Genomic DNA, 22,631 nt, shown 5'->3' with positions numbered 1-22,631 from the left:
TTTGCTCTTCTAGATGTAAAAACAGCATTCTATAAAGCCACTGTAATTAAAAGAGTGTAGGCAAACTTCACTATTTACAGATTTCGATCTGTGAATTTGTCTATTCCCTGAAATTTATTTGTAATCCCAATCAATTCTTGTGGTGCTTTTGCAGGCATCCCCAGCCATGCAGGGCGGCAAATCTTAGCTGAGGTGGGTTAGCTGAAGTGGGTTTTCATTGCAACTCTCAAACTGTAAACAAGTGTCCTTTTTGCTATGTGCTGTTACATTCTTTGCATTTTTATTATGATTTTGCTGTTTAGAATGGTTCCCAAGGAGGCTATCATTTGTGAGGATACTGGCATATGGGAACTCCCGGTACTTTCTGCTTAATTTTGCTGTGAACCCAAAACTGCTCAACAAGTAGTTTGTTAATTAAAAAGGGGCCTCTGAGCATAGTGCAAATGAAAGTACTCTCTAGCATTCCCAAGTGTAAGCAAGCTATGTGATGTGCCTTACAGAGAAAATACACCTGTTAGATAAGCTTTTTTTAGGCATGAGTTATAGTGCTGTTGACCGTGAACTCTATGTTAATGAGCCAACAATCTATATTAAATAAAGTATCTTTAAACAAAAACATACATAAAACAAAAGTCAAGTATTCATCAATTGATGAAAATGTACCTAGACATTCTCAGGAACCTAACTCTGATTTCCCCTAAGGGCAATAAGTCAATATGCACTAATTCACTGTTTGCCAGGACTTTACAGAACATAACTACAGAAAATAATGAGAATCAACTGTATTATTTTATAAAGCAACAGACAAAAAGTTGGCAGGGACTTTATATAACATAACCATAGCAAATAATGAGAACTATGTTCTAATAAAGTAACAGACAAAAAGTTTAATAAAACCAAATGAAGATGGGATCCCTGGGTGGCTCAGCGGTTGAGTGCCTGCCTTCAGCCCAGGGCGTGATCCTGGAGACCTGGGATCGAGTCCCACATCGGGCTCCCTGCATGGAGCCTGCTTCTCCCTCTGCCTGTGTCTCTGCCTCTCTCTCTCTCTCTCTCACGAATGAATAAATAAAATCTTAAAAAAAAAAAAATGAAGAATGCAGTTAACAAATCCAGTATAGGGGTCCCTGGGTGGCTCAATGATTTAGCATCTGCCTTTGGCCCAGGGCATGATCCTGAGTCCCCGGATCAAGTCCCACATCCAGCTCTCTGCATGTAGCCTGCTTCTCCCTCTGCCTGTGTCTCTGCCTCTCTCTCTGTCTCTCATGAATAAATAAAATCTTTAAAAACAAAACAAAACATATCCAGTACACACACACACACACACACACGAGAATATTTAATTTGTAATAAAGGTCAATTTTAATTCAGTGGAAAAAGTACAGATACAGTAAATGATGTTGGGACAAGTAGCCACCTATTTGGAAGAAAATAAAGTTTGATCCTTTTCACTATACACTGAAATAAATTCTAGATAAAGATTTAAATGGATAAAACAAATTTTTAAAAATAGAGCGAAGTATGAGATGATTCTTATAATTTTGGGAGAAATAAAGGCTTCCTAAGCAAGACACTAACAAGATGCCACGAAGAAAAAATGGGCAGATTGAGCCAATATTTGCAGATGAGGCAAAGAACATCTCTAATGTATAATGAACTATTTATTTAAATATTTTATTTATTTATTTGAGAGACAATAAGAGAGCCGGAGCAGAGGAGGGAAGCAGAAGTAAAAAGAGACTCCCTGCTGAGCAGGGGGCCCAATGTAGGGCTCCATTACAGGACTCTTGGATCACGATCCATGCTGAAGGCCGACACTTAACTGACTGAGCCACCCAGGTGCCCCAGAGCTCCTATTTAATAAAAAATATTAAAAGGGCAAAAGATATAAGTAATTCACAGAAAAACAAATATAAATGGCTTATAAAACACATGAAAAAGACACCCAACTCCAGAATAATCAAAGAAATGCAACTTAAAATAAGATATCATTCTTTAGTTTTCTAACTGGCAAAACAATGCCAATATCCAGTGCACATATGCTGTTAATGAAAGTACACATTAGTATAAGTTTATGAAGACAATTTAGGGTAGTATTTATTAAAATCTAAAATGTGCAAAAAAATTAAATAAATAAATAAAATGTGCATGCCCTTTGGCACAGTTGTTCTTTTTTTTTAATAATTTTTTTATTTTTTTGAAATTTTTTTATTTATTTATGATAGTCACAGAGAGAGAGAGAGAGAGAGAGAGAGGCAGAGACACAGGCAGAGGGAGAAGCAGGCTCCATGCACCAGAAGCCCGACGTGGGATTCGATCCCGTGTCTCCAGGATCGCGCCCTGGGCCAAAGGCAGGCGCCAAACCGCTGCGCCACCCAGGGATCCCTGGCCCAGTTGTTCTAAGAATTTCTTACAGAAATAATAGTACAAGTATATAAAAATTATATATATGAATGTCCCAGGTGCATTTTTTTTATAATAGAAAAAAAAAGGACAAAAAAAAACCTCTCTAGAAACTTAAATTATGGGATATTCACGAATAGAATATAAAATCCTGAAAAGTGTATATATTGCATTGAATAGATCTCCCAAAATTCAAGTCCTTCTGGAATGTCAGAATGTGACCACAATTGGAAATAGGATCTTTGCAGATGTAACTAATTAAGATGAAGTCATCCTGAAGTAAATCTAATTTAAATGGTATCCCTATAAAAAGATGAGAGGACACACAAAGACACACAGAGGAAAAAAGGCCACATAAAGATGGACACAGAGATGGGGTTATGTTACCACAGCTAGGGAACACCACAGATTACTGGCAACCACCAATAGCTGGAAGAGGCAAAAAAGAATCCTCCCTAGAGGGAGTATAGCCTTACTAACATCTTGATTTTGGACTTCACGCTTAACAGAAGTGTGAGAGAAGAATTTCTGTTGTATTAAGCCATCCAACCTGTGGTACTCACTGGAAGTATGAACATAAGTGCTTTTCCTATGTTGCATGTACCAAAATATCTTACATTTATATATGTTAAGTATACTTATCTATATAGCCATGGAAAAATTCAGGAGTATGTATATCAAATTATTACCAGCAGTTAGCTACATAAAGGAATTAGAGGGATCAAGAGGAATTTCCTTATTAAAAGTATATTTTTAAAAATAAAAATCTTAGGGGTGCCTGGATGGCTCAGTGGGTTAAGCATCTGCCTTTAGCTCAGGTCATGATCCCAGTCCTGGGATCAAACCCTGCATCAGGCTTTCTGCTCAGTGGGGAGTCTGCTGCTTCCCCTCTGATCTCTCTCACTCTTGCTCTCTCTCAAATAATAAAAAATCTTAAAAAAAAAACAATAAAAATCTTATACCTCTTCATTGTCTTTGTTTGTGTCCCATGTATTCTCCAAATAAAAATTTCTTTGAAGACCATGAAAACTTAAGCTGAGGATATCAACTACAAAATGTAGAGTTCAGTCATCTTAGAAGAAGGGAAGGCCTCTGAAGTGGTACCTGACAGGAGCAGAGACACTGGCCAAGCTGGTAGCCAGCAAAGGAAAAGGGGAAGTGATGAGGAAAAAGGATCACTGGAAGGGGGTAGCTTATGCCATCCATCTGAATTAGGGAAGCCAAACTTCACGGGGAAGAGCTACTTTTGATCTCTCTACAGCCTTGAGATCACCAAGGTAGATAAAGAATGTGCTTGTATTTTTGTGGGAAGGGATTGGGGAATGGCCAGGTAATAAATTGTCTGGGTATATGTGGGGGTGTACGGTTGGGGCTCCTTTTTCTCTTTCCCGTAAAATCCCCAACAGCAAAAGGAAAAGTACCCACACTCCCAATCTGGCCTCCATCTATCTGAAAAGGCTTCATCTGATGCATTCTCTATACATCTGGCTGGAACCATCACACTGCAAAGTGAGCAAAATCTCTCCCTGGAAAATAGCCAACAGCACATAGCAGACCATCCCATGTCATTCCTGTACACAGGTCTTCTTCAGCCACCTTACATGCTGTATCTCTTCTTTCTAGTCCTCTCTTTCTACCTATTCCCTCTTTGAGTAGCACCAGACAGATAGGCCTGCAGAAGTTGGGATGGTCATCACCCAACTTTCAATGTCTAAGGTTTCTTTATTTCAAATAACTTTAAACTAGCTGTTTTATATTTTAAAAAGGTGTGACAGGGATCCCTGGGTGGCGCAGCGGTTTGGCGCCTGCCTTTGGCCCAGGGCGCGATCCTGGAGACCCGGGATCGAATCCCACGTCGGGCTCCCTGGTACATGGAGCCTGCTTCTTCCTCTGCCTCTCTCTCTCTCTGTGACTATCGTAAATAAATTAAAAAATAAAAAAATAAATAAATAAATAAATAAATAAAAAGGTGTGACAGAGAAGTGAAATCCCACATATTACACACACACAGGAATATTACTCAATCATAAAAAGGATGAGAACTTGCCATTTGTGACAACACAGATGAACCTAGAGAGTAAATTATGCTAAGTGAAGTATTAAGTCAGGCAAAGACAAATACTCTAAGATTTCACTTACATGTGGAATCTAAAAAAAAAACAAAAAAAGTAGCAACAGACCCATAAATACAGAGAACAAACTGATGGTTGCTAGAGGAAAGAGGAGTGAGGGGGGACAGGCAAAATGGGTGAAGGAGACTGGGAGACACAGACTCCCAGTTATGGAGTGAATGAGTCACGGGGATGAAAGGCACAGCTTAGGGAATCCAGTCAATGGTAATGTAACGGCACAGTATGGGGACAGATGATAGCTACCCTTGTGGTGACCACAACATAACATACAGACTTGTTCAGTCACTGTGTTGTACACCTGAAACTAACATAATTATCATGTGTCAACTATATTTCTGTTTTTAAAAAATGGTCTCTAATTGTGAGACTTTGGTCAATCCTCTGGCACATCAGTCTCTTCATCTTTGAAACAATGGTTAACTACTCTGTGATTGTTGTGACAACTGAGAAAATACATGGCCGCTGATATACAGTAGGTGCTTGACACAGTTGCTATTATCCCCTCAAATTTTATTTGCAAATAAACGAATAGGATATTCCCTGAGGTCTGACTTTTCATCTTCAGGCACTGGCCTAGACTCTGATTAGGTCCTTAGTTCTAAGTCCATGAATGATCTGCTATTCTCACAACTCCTTCATACTACAAGATCTACGTTCATGGATGCATGAAGTTCCAATGCAGTTCAGATACAGAGATACACTTTCTCACTGTATATGAGGTCTCCTCAGTATAAATGGGTGTCATAATTAAAAATTATAGATGCCTAGGGGTGCCTGGCTGGCCCAGTCGGCAGAGCATGTGACTCCTTATCTCAGAGTTATGGGTTTGAGCCCCATGTTAGATGTAGATATTACTTAAAAATAAAATCTTTTTCAAAAAAAATTACAGATGCCTGAAGTAAACAAAATAATTTGGGCCGAACATGCAGGAGCCTGGCTTGGCTGAGGGTGAGACAGCAGGCAGTATGGCATGATGGAAAGAATACTAGAGTTAAGAAACAAAGGTTCAAGTACCAGTTTGGTATTTTGAGTTGGGTAAGCAAGTTACCTCCCCTCTCCTGTCCTCCATTTGCTCTTTACAAAATGGGGTTATGCACTAGATCCATGCTAAAGTTCCTTTTTAGCTCTAAGACTCAGCGATTCCATGGTAGGGTGAAAAATCAAGAGGATGGCTGGTAAGATCAAAGTGGATATAAAAATATGAGCCAGAGGGGGGTAAAACAAGAACTGAGAATTTGACTGAGAAGGGAAAACTATGAGTTAATAAGATAAAGGTTTCAAACAACAAGTCAAATATTACCCATAAGGGTGCAGACTGGGAAGATGAGCTGGGTTGAATGCCTAGGAAAAGACTAGATTGGGAAAATTCTAAAGAGCCAAGAGCTTAGCTTATCTTTGGATCTGTAGTATCAGCCACAAAACCTTGTTCCAGGCACTAGGGAGCTGAAATAAAGCTTCTGGTGAGCTGAGACAGAGTGCAGAACTCCCAAATCAACCTTTTTTCCCCCCAAAATCAACCGTTTCCCCCCCCCCCCAAATAAAACTTAAAGCTAGATTCTTCAGGTATACTGTGTAGCTACACACTACCCCCAGCAGAAGCTAAGAGCTCAGACTCTGAGGATAGGATGCCAAATCATGGTTTCACGACTTACTAGCCTTGGGACTTTGGGCAAGTGACCTAATGTCACTGTACTTCGGTGTCTCCATCCTTAAAACGGGCATAAAACCAGAACTTACTTCACAGGGATATTGTAAAGATTAAATGAGGCAACATATGGAAAACCCTTTGAACAAGGTCTGGCATCCGGTCAATACTAAGTAAGTGTCAGCTTATTTATTTTCTGCTACAGAGTGGGAGGATGACATGAGTCACTACAGAGTCACTTCATTTTTCGCATCAAGAGGATTCAGAAGCAGGGTTTCCTATCCAAGGCTGGAACCGAGAAAAAGAACCTTACTTCTGTTGCCTTTAGTTCCCCAGGTGGAGTCAAGAGGAAAAAGTACCAGAGGTCAGGAGGAAAGCTAGTACCATTGGTGGGGGTGCCTCGGGTACATCAGCACTGCATTGCCCTCCATCATTCTCAAAAGGCCACTGCAAAAAGTGTCAGATGACCAGGGGGTGGGGGGGATGGACAGACGGACAGATGACAGGTTACACAGACAAGCCAGCCTGTAGGAAATAATATGCTTGGGGGCCTTCCTTCAGGGTGCTGGATCTGTCATGCCATTCTCTCTACATTTATTTCAAAGTTATCACTAAGCAATCTTGAATAAAAGGCAGTTGTTTTTTGGTACCAAGACATTAGGAATAATAACTTTATTTTTTTCCTTTTCTAGCCCTCTTGCAGGCCCAGTTCCTATTTCTTGTACCTAATTCTCCCCAATATGTTTCTATTTACTCCTTATAATATATGCATTCTTTAGTTTCCTCCCAAATTATATGCAAAATACTATTAGTTTTACGTGGCCACAGCTTCCCAGAATGATTATACGCAGGAAAATATGGTGCATCAATATCCACATTTACAAGTAAAAGCAGCACTTTTAATAGAGTCAACAACATTAGAGCTAAAACCACACCCTTCCAATGCTTTCTCTTTACAACTGAGCTTCAAGGAGTCATTTTATTTCCATCTGCAAGGCAAAATATTCATTTGGAGTAGACCCAACAGTTAGGCTTGCTGATGAGACGCTAAGGTTTCTTGAATTATTAGACTCTGATTTAGAGAATAAGGAATCATGGTCCAACAACTCTCACTTCTTAATTCAATAGCCTGTGGAAATTTCCCTTATAGGATGGGGAGAAAAGAAAGTAACTACCATCAGCTTGGTGCTAAACACCGCTGACTTCATCTCTGTGTGCCAAAGAGCAGAAGATACCTTGAGGGAGGCAGTGAGAGGAAGACTAGAAAGGAGGCTGATGCATGTGAGGAAGCACCATAGACTGGCCTGACAAGTTTCTCTGGATCTTTCCCTCACGTGCTCTGGACCTTCCTGATAAGGGTGTTGGAAACATCTTTTTTTTTTTAAGCTTTGTTGATGCCTTTTTTTTTTTTTTTTGGATGACATTTGAAAAACAACCCTAATTTATACCTGGAATTAAAAACTTTCTATATATGAGCTAATTAAGGAAAAAAAAAACCTCACGAGGCTTTTTGTCTTATGTTCCTTCCCTCTGATTTTAGTATAATTTTGGATATCTTTCCATAATTTCCTCCCTCGAGTATACAAAAATAGCTTTCAAAGAAGACTCAGTCCAAGTGATCTTTATGACAGACTAGATCTTGGCTTAAAGAGTGGCATTATAGGGGGATCCCTGGGTGGCTCAGCGGTTTAGCGCCTGCCTTCAGCCCAGGGTGTGATCCTGGAGTCCTGGGATCGAGTACCACATCAGGCTCCCTGCGCGGAGCCTGCTTCTCCCTCTGCCTGTGTCTCTGCCTCTCTCTCTCTCTCTCTGTGTCTCTCATGAATAAATAAATAAAATCTTTAAAAAAATAAATAAAATAAAGAGTGGTATTATAAAGCGTAACTTCCAATAGGAAATTTTGCTGGAAACAACACTGAAGAGGAAACATACTTCCTAAGCCTAAAGGTTTCAGAACACAGTTACACAAAAAGTTCTGAAATCCATCTGTGAAATTAATCTACATATTCCTTCATATAGGCAATAAGATTAACACAAACAAAATAATAAAATCCCCCCTTCTTTCTCAAAAAGTAAATTTCAAGTCTTATATTATGCTATTCTCAAAAGGAAAGTCTCAAATGGTGTGTCAGACTAGAAATTCCTGTGCTGCAACTGATGGCACCATTACTAAGTTTAAGTGCCTCTTAAGTCCAATTGATTGGCCAAAATGAACACTTCAGAGTATTAAATAAGCACACTGTGAAACAGAGAAAAGACTAAACTAAAAGACCATGACAAAATGGGACAAAAACCTAGTCCAACAGGCAAGGACTATTAGAGGACCTGGTTAAAAGTAAACTGGACTCAGATGCTTTCAGTAAATCAAGAGCTATTTATTAAAATGTCTATTACGGGGGATCCCTGGGTGGCGCAGCGGTTTGGCTGCCTGCCTTTGGCCCAGGGCGCGATCCTGGAGACCCGGGATCGAATCCCACGTCGGGCTCCCCGTGCATGGAGCCTGCTTCGGGCTCCCGGTGCATGGAGCCTGCTTCTCCCTCTGCCTCTCTCTCTCTGTGTGTGACTATCATGAATAAATAAAAATAAAAATAAATATATCTATTACGGAGAGGGTACACAGGGGAGAAAAGGATGAATAAGACAGGTTCAGATCCTTCCTATAAACAAAAACACTCCTCTCTATCACATGTGCTTTGGAATCAGGGGGTTTGAATATGGCTCCCCCAGAAGTGTTTTTCTGGCAAGTTTCTTAATCTCTCTGAGCCTCAGTTTCTCAATCTGCAAAACAGGGATAATAAAACCCATCCCACAGTTTTGGTGGGGACTGAATTAAATGAGACAAGATAGGGAAAGTGTCTTTCATTAGATGTCAATACATGATACTCCTTTCCCATTGTATACTGTCAAGAAAGCTGATAAGTAGTAAAATGCAGCATTCTACCTGGAAAGAGTCTGTCTTCATCACCCCCATGCAGAGGAACTCCCTTATTTCCTGGCATATACTTCTTGGTAATGGGCAAGGACATCAGCCGGATGTGATGGATGAGTGAGCGCCAGGTGTGAGCTCCAGAAAGCACCGGTTCAGGTGGTAATGGGCTGAAAGGTTGAATCACAAAGTAGGCAGTGAGCAAGATTAATCCCAGGGTTACAAGGACCTATAAGGAAAGACAGGGAAAGGATTAATGATTGTCTCCAGAAACAAAATACTTTAATGCCAAGGAAAAAACCGACCTCTTCTATTATTTCCAATGTGCCTTAGGAACTAATCCATTTTCATAAACAAGCTATTTACATTCACTTCTGAAAACATTTAAAGTTTGAGAACTATGAGGATTGCAAGGCTCCCCAAGCTTCTATCATATGACCTGGGGCTATGTCCACCATTAAAAACTACACACAAATACAGTCTAACTATACATAGCTTTCATCTAGGATACTTAACAAAATAGTCAAGTTTCCTAGAAACACATGGTAACAAAGGCATTTGTTTATTTATTTATTCCCAGAACAATGAAGGTTCAGTGGTGGAATAGCCAACAGCAGTTTTGGGAGAGAAAGTTGAAGAGTTTGTGCTCTGTAAGGTATCTCCACATCGGAACACATTTTTACCTTATAAATCGCTATCAGAAGAGGATACTGGGGCGGCCCCCTCTGAGGTTCATTCTTTTCCAGCAGCTGTCGGATAAATTTTTCAATTGCCTTCTCTGACATGCCACACTGATGGCCTGTTTGTCTCACCAGATCAACAGTCTCTGAAAGTTTGTCATAAATGCTGAGCTCATTGGCAGCAAGATCCATGTCTTCCAATACAAAATCCCTGAGAGAAAGAAAATAAAATGTAAAAAGGAGGATGGTTTATTTCAAGTACTTCCTCCTCAAAGCTCCTTCCTTTAGAAAGGTGCTTCCTGACTACCTACGGAGCAGGACCAACTTTGTTTTTCCCAACCCACTGCAGGCCAATGATGTTTTGCTTTTTTTTTTTTTTTTTTAATATTTTATTTATTCATGAGAGACAGAAAGAGAGGCAGAGACACAGGCAGAGGGAGAAGCAGGCTCTATGCAGGGAGCCCAACGTGGGACTAGATGCCTGGTCCCCAGGATCACGCCCCAGGGTGAAGGCGGCGCTAAACCTTTGAGCCACCCGGGCTGCCCCAGGCCAATGCTTTTTAAGCATTCCTTAATTGTGAGCTAGTAACAGTTTTAAGGACCAGCACCAGTTGCCACACACTTTGAGCAGTACTAGTCTAGAGCACAATAAATCCCTAATAGCATTCTGAAACATTAGTGCCGTCCAAAATGACTGCTGAAACCAAAATGACTGCTGAAACCAATCACAAGAGGTCCGCTACTGGTAATTTACTTGAATAAAAAGAAATGCAATATGGAGTGTTGTTGATTTTATTTCTTGGGCATTTACATAAGATATGCCTTTTAGCAACATAGAGGGAGGAACTAATCACTGAAAGCCAGATTTACTGTGGGGAACATGCTGATATGCTTTGTTACTGGCAGAGCAAGAATTCCAGGCAACACAAAAACCATGGCTCTGGGACTCTTCAGACCTTGCAGGTTGCAGTCCTCATGCTTTTCTGCAAATAGGATTTTAGACAATAAAGAGCCTTTTATTTGTATTTCTATATACTTAAAAGACCTAAGATCTTTCATTTCAAAATTCAACTTGTTCTCATAGTTACTTCAGAGCAAAATTGTTTCACAGTGGCCATTGAGAATAAAAGGTAAAAATCAAAGTGGTAAAGTAGAATACTCACTTGTAACATCTGTAAAATGCAATTAAATAGTTCTTTTTAAAAAAGTGTTTCTTACAAAACAGTATTTTCCTTCATTTACAGAAGGAAAAATAGTACTTGGGATTTATGCTCTCTTCTATTGGTCTTTTTCTCTCTTAAATGTAAAGGTCCTTTTATCTCACATACTTCAATCCCAAAGTACTTCTAACCCCAAACAGCACTGACATGGTACAATTCTATTTTTTTTTTAGTAAGGAGATGCTGCCCCCTGTAGAGCAGAGGACAACAGTCTTTGGAGCTCAGTGGAGAAAAGCAGGCCCGCAGTGCCACCAACCAGCAAGCCCTCAGCCTATCTCCCCCTCTGGCAGCGCCTCCTGGACTGTTTGGTTCTCTTTAGGACTATTAACTCTTTAGTTCACTAGTTTTCATTAGAATCACCTGGAGAGTTTTTAATGAACGCTCATACCAGGGCCTCAACCCAAACCAATTAAATCAGAATCAGACTTCTAATGGTGAATTAACAGGCAGGGAATATCAACTTTGGGGAATTGGTTTGGGAGGGGAGAACACCCCACACCCAAAGAGGCTAAATCCCTTCTCCAAAGTCTTTGCTCTTGCTCAGTGTATGGTTTTTGTTTGTTTGTTTTTTAAGATTTCATTCATTGATTCATGAGACACACACACAGAGAGGCAGAGACACAGGCAGAGGGAGAAGCAGGCTCCATGCAAGGAGCCTGACGACGTGGGACTTGATCCCGGGTCTCCAGGATCACGCCCTGAGCGCCTAACCGCCAAGCCACCTGGGCTGCCCTGGTGTGTTTTTTATAGGCTTTCATTTCAAGGTTCGGATAAAAGGATGGTATAAACTCTTTTTAAAAATGTGTATTTTCAACAAATGGTGCTGAGACAACTAGTTATCTACATGCAAAAGAATGTGAAGTAGGACCCTTTCTTCTACCATACACAAAAAGTAACTCAAAATGGATCAAAGACATAAACTTAACTGAAACTATAAACTCTTAGAAGAAAACATAGGGGAAAATCTTCATGACATTGGATTAGGCAATGGTTTCTTAGGGCACCAAAAGCATAAGCAGCAAAAGAAAAAAATTACATTACATTAAATTAAATTAAATTAAATTAAAATTTAACAATTTTTGTACTGCAAATGATACCATTTAGGAAAAGTGAAATGACAACCCAAAGAATGGGAGAACATATTTGCAAACCATATATCTGATAAGAGACTGGTATTCAAACATTTTTTTTTATTTTTTTAATTTATTTATGATAGGCACACAGTGAGAGAGAGAGAGGCAGAGACACAGGCAGAGGGAGAAGCAGGCTCCATGCACCGGGAGCCCGACGTGGGATTCGATCCCGGGTCTCCAGGATCGCGCCCTGGGTCAAAGGCAGGCGCCAAACCGCTGCGCCACCCAGGAATCCCAAGAGACTGGTATTCAAAGTACAAAAAGAATTATTACAACTCAATAATAGATGACCCAATTTTAAAATGGGCAAAGGATGTGAATAGACATTTCTCCAAAGAAGATACACAAATGGCCAATAAATTCATGAAATGATGTTCAACATCATTAGCCATCAAGGAAATACAAATCAAAACCACAAAGACACCACTTCACAACCACTGGGATGGCTATAATCAAAAAGTCAGATAATAAGTTGGCAAAGATGTTGAGCACCCGGAACCCTTGTACGCTGCTGGTGGGAATATGATATGGTACAGCTACTTTGGAAAACAGTTTGACAGTTTCTCAAAAATTTAAACACAGAGTTATCATATGATCCAGTAATTCCACTTGTATGAACCCAAGAGAACTTAAAACATATTTCCACATAAAAACTTGTACAAGAATATCATATCCAAGCAGCATTATTCATAATAGCTCAAAAATAAAAGCAATCTAAATATCCATGAACTACTAAATGGATGGATAAAATGTGGTATATCCATACAATGAAATACTATTGGACAATAAAAATGAATAAAGTATGGGATCCCTGGGTGGCTCAATGGTTTAGCACCTGCTTTCGGCCCGGGGCGTGTTCCTGGGGTCCTGGGATAGAGTCACGAGTCGGGCTCCCTGCGTGGAGCCTGCTTCTCCCTCTGGCTGTGTCTCTGCCTCTCTCTCTCTCTCACATGAATGAATAAATAAAATCTTTTTAAAAAAATGAATAAAGTATTGATATATGCTACAACATAGGTGAACCTTGAAAATACTACGCTAAGTGGAAGAAGACAGTCACAAAAGATCACATAATGCTACATCAATAAAATGCAAAAAAGTCAAGAACAGAGGCGATCTATAGAGACAGGAAGTAATAAGTGGTTATCCAGGGGAGAGACAGGAGAAGAATGGGGAGTGTTAGTAAATACAGGGTCTCTTTCTAGAGTGAGAAAAATGTTCTAAACTGAAATTGTGGTGATAGGGGCATCCCAGGTGGCTCAGCGGTTTAGCGCTGCCTTTAGCCCAGGGTGTGATCCTGGAGACCCGGGATCGAGTCCCACGTCGGGCTCCCTGCATGGAGCCTGCTTCTCCCTCTGCCTGTCTCTCTGTGTCTCTCATGAATGAATAAATAAAATCTTTAAATAAATAAATAAATAAATAAATAAATAGATTGTGGTGGTAGTTGCACAACTTTGTGAGTATACTAAAAATATGCTAAAAATGTACACTGAATTATACATTTCAAATGGGTGAATTTTATGGCATATAAAGCTCCATAAAGACATTTAAAAAATGTGTATTTCTAGAATTTGAACCTAAGCTTGTTGTGGTATTTATTACACTACACTGCTATGATCTAAGTCACTTGGTCTATATCCTCATCTAAAAAATAAAAGGACTAAACTAAGGTTTTCAAAGTCTCCTTTGGCTCTAAAATTTTAAGAGTAAATGAAGACTTCAGGAAGTAGAAAAAATTCAATTCATTAGAAACTAAAGACTAGTGCTGAACTGCATTCCTATGTTACCACTTCCTGTTATGCCATCCTATATACCAGGCACAGTGAAAAATTATCTTAATAAATTATCACATCAATCCCAGAAGGTAGGTGTGATTTTTTTTAAGTTTTTAATTTTAATTCCAGTATAGTTAACATACAGTGTTCTATCAGTTTCAGGTGTACAATATGATTCAAGAATTGTATACATTACCCAGTGCTCATCATAGTTAAGTGTACTTTTAATCTCCTTCATCTTTTTACCCCACCCACCCCACCAACCTCCCCTCTGGCATGCCTCAGTTTGTTCTCTATAGTTAAGAGTCTGATTTTTGTTTTGTCTCTTTCTTTGCTTTCTTTGTTTTGCCAAAAGGTAGGTGTGATTAATCCCATTTCACAGATATTGAAACTAAGACTCAGAAAGGTTCCATAACTTGCTGGGATGTGAAGTCAGGTGTGCCTGACTTCAGGGCTGATGCTTTTAATCTTTATGTATGCTGCCTCCCTTACCAAGTATTTTCCTATTCTGAGCTGGTGCAGAAACCACACTGTGTCGCTCGATTATCAAAACTGAGTGGTTGAGAACTGGAAAAGTGACAACTACAATGATTCCTGGAAAAAGAATAAAGCAGCAACTTATTACAATATTTTCCATATCATGATTTTGTGACTAGTGATTCTAGAGACAGCATTTTTCTGTTGAAATTAACAAGGACATTCTAGGCAAGCAAGCAAAGATAATGTTCATTCAAACAAACTACAATTAATTACCCAACAATATCCAGTCAAAATCCATTAAAATTCAGTAAAAAAAAAAAAAAAAAAAAAAAAAACCAGAAAAGAGAGCAGTGAGAATTCTAGAAAAAATTTCAGTAAAAAATTTTAAAATGTTGGAAGGTGGAGCAAATGTAGGTATCCCTCAGGCAGAAAAAAACATCATATTAGTGTGCCTTTAGGAGAACCGTGAAGGGAACAAAAGTGTAAGCGAGGAGAGCCAACTACCATCTTTTCTGATGACTATTTCACAACTTTCATAAATCTCCGCCTAATTTTAATATACATAAACATCTCACTAGACTCCCAGTCTGTATTGCAAAAACAATGGGATTTTTTTTTTTTTTTTTTTTGTAATTCAAGTAATTTTTTGTAATTCAATACAATGGCATTACGATACTGAATATATTTTTGCAAGCTGTACATCCTTCTTCCTGGACATTCTGACATATTTCCCAAGTTACTGGAAGGGGCATTACTAATAATTTCATAAAGTTTTTAAGAGCACATGGGGATCTTCATAAGAAGCCCTTCTTTCGGCTTTGGTTAGACCAGTGGTCCTCAAAAAAAAAAAAAAAAAAAAAAAAAAAAAAAAAAAAAAAAAAAAAAGACCAGTGGTCCTCAACGGGGGTGATTCTGGACAGACGACATTTGGAAAGTCTGGAGACATTTTTGGTGTTCACATTTGAGGGGTACTGGCATCTAGTAGATATGATGTTAATTAAATACACACAAATAATGTTTCTTTGGGTTGGGATTTCATACTAGCAAAGCAGCACCCTTGCTGTAATCTGAAAGTTGGCCCTCAACACAATGATTTATATTACAAAAAAAAAAAAAAGTCAAACACCAAGTCATGACTAAGAAACAAGTATCAGGGGACTGACTGTAATCAGTTGAGCCTTGACGGCAATCCCTTTACCTCCAGAAAGAAAGAAGATCCAACTCTGGCAGGAATGAACTTTGCCACAGAGGGAAGTTCCAAAGAGTGAGCTTGACTCCCAACAGTGGCTTACACCTGCAAGGGCACAGGCAGGGTCACTAGCAGAATTATGACAATCAAGGTATCATGCACTACCCTAGACATAATAAATTGCCAGAACCTCTGAGAGTGGGACCCAGGTGCAGAAGTATTCAAGCTCTTCCCTGTTGATTAAAGGCACACCCTCAATTAGGAGACACTGCTTTAGAACAGCAGGTCTCAACTAGGGGTGATTTTATTCTCTGGGGGACATCTGGCAAAGTCTGAAGATATTTTAGATTGTCAAAACTGGAGGGGCACCCCTGGCATCTAGGCGGTAAAGACTAAACGTCCTACAGGGACAGGCCCCCATAACAAAGAACTGTCCCACTCAAACTGGTTAAGAGTGCTAAGGTTAAGAAATATTGCTTTCAAGGGAGGCCAGGGTGGAGATGAGGGGGGAGGTAAACTAGGAGGCTGTTCACTTCAGAAGGAGCATCTAAGGAATAGAAGGAAGCCACTGACAGCTCTGATGAGATGTTCTCCACAATTCCTTCTGGGTCTCAGTCTAGAAAAAAAACAGGACAGAGGCACAGCTGATAGAATGACTCTGACAGAACTTACCAATAAAAATGATTTAAAGCAGAAAATAGATTAAGAGGTCAGACTGCTTTGTCCTGTTTAATACAGAATTCCTTTATAGTTATAAATACATCCTAAACACTGATTTGACATCACCCAGGAGGTTCTTAGTTTTCCAAACTAAACAGCTGTGCCAACTACGCAACTCTGAGACGCAATATTGATGTATCTAGCTAAAACATGAAAGGAGAAATGCTATAATTCAAAAAGAAAGTTTCAAAAGTCCATCTAAATAAGTCCTAATTAGGGGCGCCTGGGTGGCTCAGTTGGTTAAGCATCTACCTTCAGCTCAGGTCATGATCCTGGGGTCCTGGGATTGAGCCCTGCATCAGGTTCCCTGCTCCCTCTGCCCTACCCTTCCACTCCCCTCTGCTTGCTTTCTCTCTCTCAAATAAATAAAATCTTTAAAAAATATAAATATGTCCTAATCTTCAATAGTAGGGGCAATATCCAGAGTAATATTAAATTTTCTTTTCTAGTACTAGGTTCTTTAGTACTATGCTAGCTATGCAGTTTGATAATCCATTCCTCAGTTTTAGGAACAAATTCCATTCTATTTTATCCATTGATTCCCATCAATTGAAGATGTTCTACTAAAAGGAAAAACATGAGGCCTTTGGATTGTGATAAAAATCACTAAGAAAAAATAAACATCGGGATCCCTGGGTGGCGCAGCGGTTTAGCGCCTGCCTTTGGCCCAGGGCGCGATCCTGGAGACCCGGGATCGAGTCCCACGTCGGGCTCCCGGTGCATGGAGCCTGCTTCTCCCTCTGCCTGTGTCTCTGCCTCTCTCTCTCTCTGTGTAACTATCATAAATAATAAATAAAAATTAAAAAAAAAAGAAAAAAGAAACATCATATTAAAAGGAAAAATAGCTGATGAATATTAAAACAACAGGACTTAAAAGAGTAGGGATTTAAAAATGTAGAAAGTGCTTAAAATGTACAACTGAGGGAAATCTTTTTTGTAGTTTTATCATCACTTGACTCTTTCTGGACATCTCTGTCCAGTGAAACTTAGTGAGTCATACTTTCTTCACTCGCTGAAAATATGCCTCTTCCACTTTTTCCAATTGCTTATTTTGAAAAATTTCAAGATTCCAGAAAAGCTGAAATGGTACAATAAACACTTGTATATCCTTTACTTATTAGATTTGTCGATTGTTAACATATGACCACATTTGTTTTATCTGTCACTTCTCTTTCTGCTTTTGCCAAAACCACTTAAAAGTTAGTTGCAACACTTCATGGAATCACTTCTAAATATTTCAGCATGCATCTCCTCAGAGTAAGGACACTGTTGTACTTAATCATAAGCATAATTATCATACCTATTAAGACAACTCTCTAACATTACCTAATATCCACTCCACAGTCAAATTTCTGTTAAAAAAAAAAAAAAGCCATATAGTTTTTTAGAAACCCAGGATCCAATCAATTGTCATCCAATCACAACTAGCTATCATGTCTCTATGGTCTATTTAAATCTAAAACAGATCCTGGGTTTGTTTGTTGTTTTGCCCTTTATGATATGAACATATTTGAAGTAGTAACCCCCACATTTTAAAACTTATTTCTACCTGGTCCTATCCACACCTTTTCCAGTTTCTACCATTAAAACAACAACGACGACGACAACCCCTTCCTTCAGAGCCAACCTCCTTTACAAAAAAATTTAAAAAGACAAAACTTCACCTTCTTCTTTCTCGGGTCTCCATTTGTTTATTAACCTCTTGAAATCATATTTTTGCCCCCCTCACACCACTGATACTACTCTCACTCAGGTCACCAGTGGTTCTCTACATGCCAAGTCCAAAGGATGTTTTCTCAACTATCACCTTACCTGACCTCTCTGCAGAAGCTGCTATTGCTATCTATGCTCTCCCTCAAGTGCTCTCAAACTCTGGCATAATTCTTTCTCTTTTCTGAAAGACTATACCCCTGAATGCTGGTATTCATCACAGTTGTCCTTGATCCTCTCACTTCCTCCATAACTTTTTTTTTTAAGATTTTATTTATTTGGGATCCCTGGGTGGTGCAGCAGTTTGGCGCCTGCCTTTGGCCCAGGGCGCGATCCTGGAGACCCGGGATCGAATCCCACGTCGGGCTCCCGTTGCATGGAGCCTGCTTCTCCCTCTGCCTGTGTCTCTGCGCCTCTCTCTCTCTGTGACTATCATAAATAAATAAAATTTTGAAAAAAAAAAAAAGATTTTATTTATTTATTCATGAGAGACACAGAAAGAGGCAGAGCCATAGGCAGAGGGAGAGACGGGCTCTCCACAAAGAGCCCAACACAGGACTCAATCCCAGGACCCTGGGATCATGACCTGAGCCAAAGGGAGATGCTCAAATACTGAGACACCCAGGTTTCCCATCATTCCCTCCATGGCTTTAACCACCACCTATTAGTGATTCCCAAATCTCTTCTCCAGTCTTAAACTCTCCAGAACTCCAGACCCATCCATCTATCTACCAGACACAATGACCGAAATTTCCTGCTGTACCCCTCTATGTAATGTGTCCATAACTGACTTCTTATTGTCCCCCTGTAACTCATTTCTCCTACTATATTGTTTTGGAATTTATATCTGTTTTGGAACAGAAATACTAGTTCTCCAAATTTAAAACCCTCTTCCTTCTTCCTCACCACCAATGAACTGATCACTAAATCCTCAATTCCACCTCCTTTATGGTTCCCACATTCATCATCTCCTCTTTAGTCCTACATTAATGGCAGTGAAGGCCCTCAACATTCTCTCCATGGACCATCACAAAGATATACTTAATCTCTATACTATCCTCCTCTCCAATCCATCCTCTACTCTCCACAAATTGCTTTTCTGAAACACAAACTAGTTCATGTTACTTGTCTGTTTAAAGCAACTTCCCTGAGGGCGCCTGGGTGGCACAGCTGGTTAAGCATCTGACTTTTGATTTTGGCTTAGGTCAAGACCTCAGGTTTGTGAGATCAAGATCCAGATCAAGACCCAGCATAGAGTCTGTTTAAAATTCTCTCCAAAAAAATAAATAAATAAAAAAAAAAAAATAAAAAAAAATAAAAAAAAAAATAAAATTCTCTCCAGGGACGCCTGAGCCTGAGTAGCTCAGGGGTTGAGCCTCTGTCTGCAGCAGGGGGGGGGGGGGGGGGGGGGGGGGGATCCCAGGTCCCAGGAATCAAGTCCCCATCTGACTCCCTGCAAGGGGCCTGCTTCTCCCTCTATTGTCTCTGTGTCTCTCAAGAATAAATTAATGAAATCTTTAAAAAAAAATCCTCTCTCTTCCTCTCTAAAAAATAAATAAAGCAACTTCCTTGAATCCCCATGCCCTGCTGCAGAACAATTTAGCACCATGGGTTAAGCAAGCAATGGAGTTGGGAAAAGCTGGATAATTCCTTGATCTTCCATCTCCTCTAGCCATGAGACACAACTTAATCTAACCTCAGAGTTTTCATTATTTTATGAAACGAGGATAACTCTGTTTCCAACACTGTCATTAATGGATTACAAGATGATAAATGTAAAGCATTTGTCCCGATACCCAAATTTAATATTTAATAATATAAGATGAAGTCCAGATTACTTAGCATGGCCCTTTCCAACCTGGTCACTGATTACCTGTTCAGTCTCATTTCCCATTCCTTCCACACACATTTCACTGCCATATCATTACACATCTTTTTGCTTTTGCACAAATAATTTCCTCTGCCTAAAAAGTCTAGCTCCCGTGCTTTTCCAATGAATGAACTCCTTATTTCAGCCGCGATGTTTGTCCTTGGAACCTTAAACACAACCCTTATCATTCGGTATTATACCTATTTCCATGTCTCCTCACACTAAATTGTTTCTTGTGTTAAAAAGAAAATCAAAGGCCCAAAATGGTGTCCCTTAGCTTCAGTCAGTTAACCAAGACTTACCACCTAACCTAACTGCACTTTCAAAATCCCCTAAAACTTTAACCAATCAACATGGAATTTCTGGTCAGCTCTAGAGAATTTACTGATAGAACTCCTCCCATTCAGAGTGACTTTGCCTTTTAAAAAAAAAAGGGTCTTGGGGATCCCTGGGTGGCTCAGCGGTTTCGCACCTGCCTTCAGCCCAGGGCCTGATCCTGGAGTCCTGGGATCGAGTCCCATGTTGGGCTCCCTGCATGGAGCCTGCTTCTCTCTCTCTCTCTCTCTATCATAAATAAATAAAAATAAATCTTAAAAAAAAAAGGGGGGTCTTTATTCTACACTCTTATTTTTTTAAAAGATTTTATTTGTTTTTAGAGAGAGAGAGTGAATGAGGGGAGGGGCAAAGGGAGAATCTCAACTGAGCACCTCCCACCCCCCACCCCCCCCAACTAGGGCTCCATCTCACAACCAAGATCATGATCTAAGCTGGAATCAAGAGTTGGATGCTTAACCAATTGAGGTACTCAGGCACCCCTCCACTTTTTTTTTTAAGATTTTATTTATTTGAGAAAGACAGAGAAAGAGAGATAGCAAGAATAGGGGGGAGAGGGAGAAGCAGGCTACCCTGACAGGAGGCTCAACCCCAGGACCCCAGGATAATAACTGTAGCTCAAGGCAGACACTTAACTAACTGAGCCACCCAAACGCCCCCCACCAACCTTTTAAAGATTGTATTCTTTATTTGAGAGAGACAGAGATAGCGATGGAGACCCTCTCTACTTTTAAAAACCTTTCCTTTCCTGTAGCCCTAGAAGCTCCCCTCTACTTGCTAGATGGAATGCTGCCGGATTCATGAATTGAATAAAGCCAACTGTATCTTTAAAACTTACTCATTTGAATTTTTGTTATTTAACACGTGAAAGCAAGAGATAAATGGAATACATAACAACAGAAAAAACTAAGAACAGACATGGAAATTCACCTCAGGGAAAGGAAACCTAATCAATGTCTACTAAACAAATGCATAGGAAGGCTCCAAAGCGATCGTTCATTCCCAAACTATTCATTTTACCTCTTATTGTTCTTATTCTTAAAAATACATCAGCCTAAGGAGGCTTTAGATGAAAACTAAATGGAAGGTTTAGGAACCTCCCATTTAGACAATCTCTATGCTGTTCTAGGGCAGCTGTAAGAGGAACAGGGATTCAAACCAGGTCTTGAAAACTGTTTTGGGGGATCCCTGGGTGGCTCAGTGGTTTGGCGCCTGCCTTCAGCCCAGGGTGTGATCCTGGAGACCCGGGGTTGACTCCCACGTCGGGCTCCCTGCATGGAGCCTGTTTGTCCCTCTGCCTGTGTCTCTGCCCCTCTCTCTGTCTCTCATGAATAAATAAATAAAATCTTTAAAGAAAAAAAAAAAAGAAAACTGTTTTGGTCAAAAGCAGAAAGGGCCTGACGGGCAACAAAGGTATGCAAGCTGGCCTATGTGAACTGCAGTCAAAACTTCGATGTAGAAAAATTGTATTTGGGTTGTTCTTTGCAGAGAAATTGTGATAAACTCAAATGCACAATTTTATTAAGGGACAAATGCTCATAGAGCATTCCACCAAGGGAACAACCAAATGAGCAACCTTATTAAAAAGTCGGAGTAATATGTATCTGGAAGTAGTTCCTATTACAAAGTGATGACTGACTAATGTACTCGCAAATACCAAGGCTATGCAGGCTCTTAAGCAGGAGGTGTGCCAGCAGGGTTAATGATCTTAAAACACTATGGAACACTAGACAGGCGATTTTTCTGTACTAAAAGGTGATAACGAACCGCTCAACCGGTCAAACCAACTTTCTGGAATTCTAGATGCTACGCTATTATGTACCAAGTCCACACTTAAAATGTTTCCTCAAAAAATAAAAAATAAAAGATAAATTTCCTCAATAGGAAAAGATATGGGGGGGGGGGCGGGGAATCTATTCTCAGTATACCAAAAAAATTAGAGATCCGTCAGCAAGGCAGGGACATCGAGACTTGGCTGGCGCCAGTCGTGTTTCGGACACTGCTGTGACCGGCCCCGCCGAGCCAAGGAAAGCAAAGCCGTCTTGAAGGAGCCGACCCTGGCGGGGGGCTGGGGAGGAGTCGCCGGGGGGCCGTCAGTCTGCGAAACACCCGCGGCTCAGATACGGGGCTTGCGCAGGGGCAAGCGGCTGCGCGAGGATGTCACAGACGGGCGCGGCGGTGAGGCTGTCACACGGCGGCCGCCCCCCTCCCGGCCTCGGGCCCCAGTCACTCACATGCGGGGCCCGCGCCCCCTCGGGCTCCTCCCGCCTCGGGGACTGCAGCCGCCGGGCGAGGAGGGTAAACCGACTTCCTGCTTCCGGGGGCGTAACCCGGAAGTAACTCCCGCGCCACAGCCGAGGCCGCGCGCCCTCGGGTAGGTCTTTCTTCGTGCCCCGCGCTGCCGTCAGCAGCAGAACC

General features: G+C 40.5%; 1 protein-coding gene across 1 annotated transcript in view; it reads right to left on the bottom strand.

Annotated features, from left to right (window-relative positions):
- The window catches only part of C12H6orf89 (chromosome 12 C6orf89 homolog), a 42,056-nt gene extending 19,457 nt beyond the window's left edge, over positions 1-22,599 (bottom strand). Inside the window, exons 1-4 of the mRNA XM_038553899.1 lie at positions 22,448-22,599; positions 15,590-15,685; positions 9,790-9,997; positions 9,122-9,335 (exon numbers count right to left, since the gene is read on the bottom strand). Coding sequence (XP_038409827.1) covers positions 9,122-9,335; positions 9,790-9,997; positions 15,590-15,685; positions 22,448-22,449 — 520 coding nt within the window. The 5' untranslated portion in view covers positions 22,450-22,599. The remainder of the gene's footprint in view (positions 1-9,121; positions 9,336-9,789; positions 9,998-15,589; positions 15,686-22,447) is intronic.
- Between the last annotated feature and the right edge of the window lie 32 nt (positions 22,600-22,631).

Source organism: Canis lupus, chromosome 12 (genome assembly GCF_011100685.1).
Source record: "Canis lupus familiaris isolate Mischka breed German Shepherd chromosome 12, alternate assembly UU_Cfam_GSD_1.0, whole genome shotgun sequence".
In the NCBI taxonomy this organism is placed as follows: Eukaryota; Metazoa; Chordata; class Mammalia; order Carnivora; family Canidae; genus Canis; species Canis lupus.
Note: the sequence above shows the minus strand (reverse complement) of the source record. Positions and strands in the feature narration are given on the sequence as shown.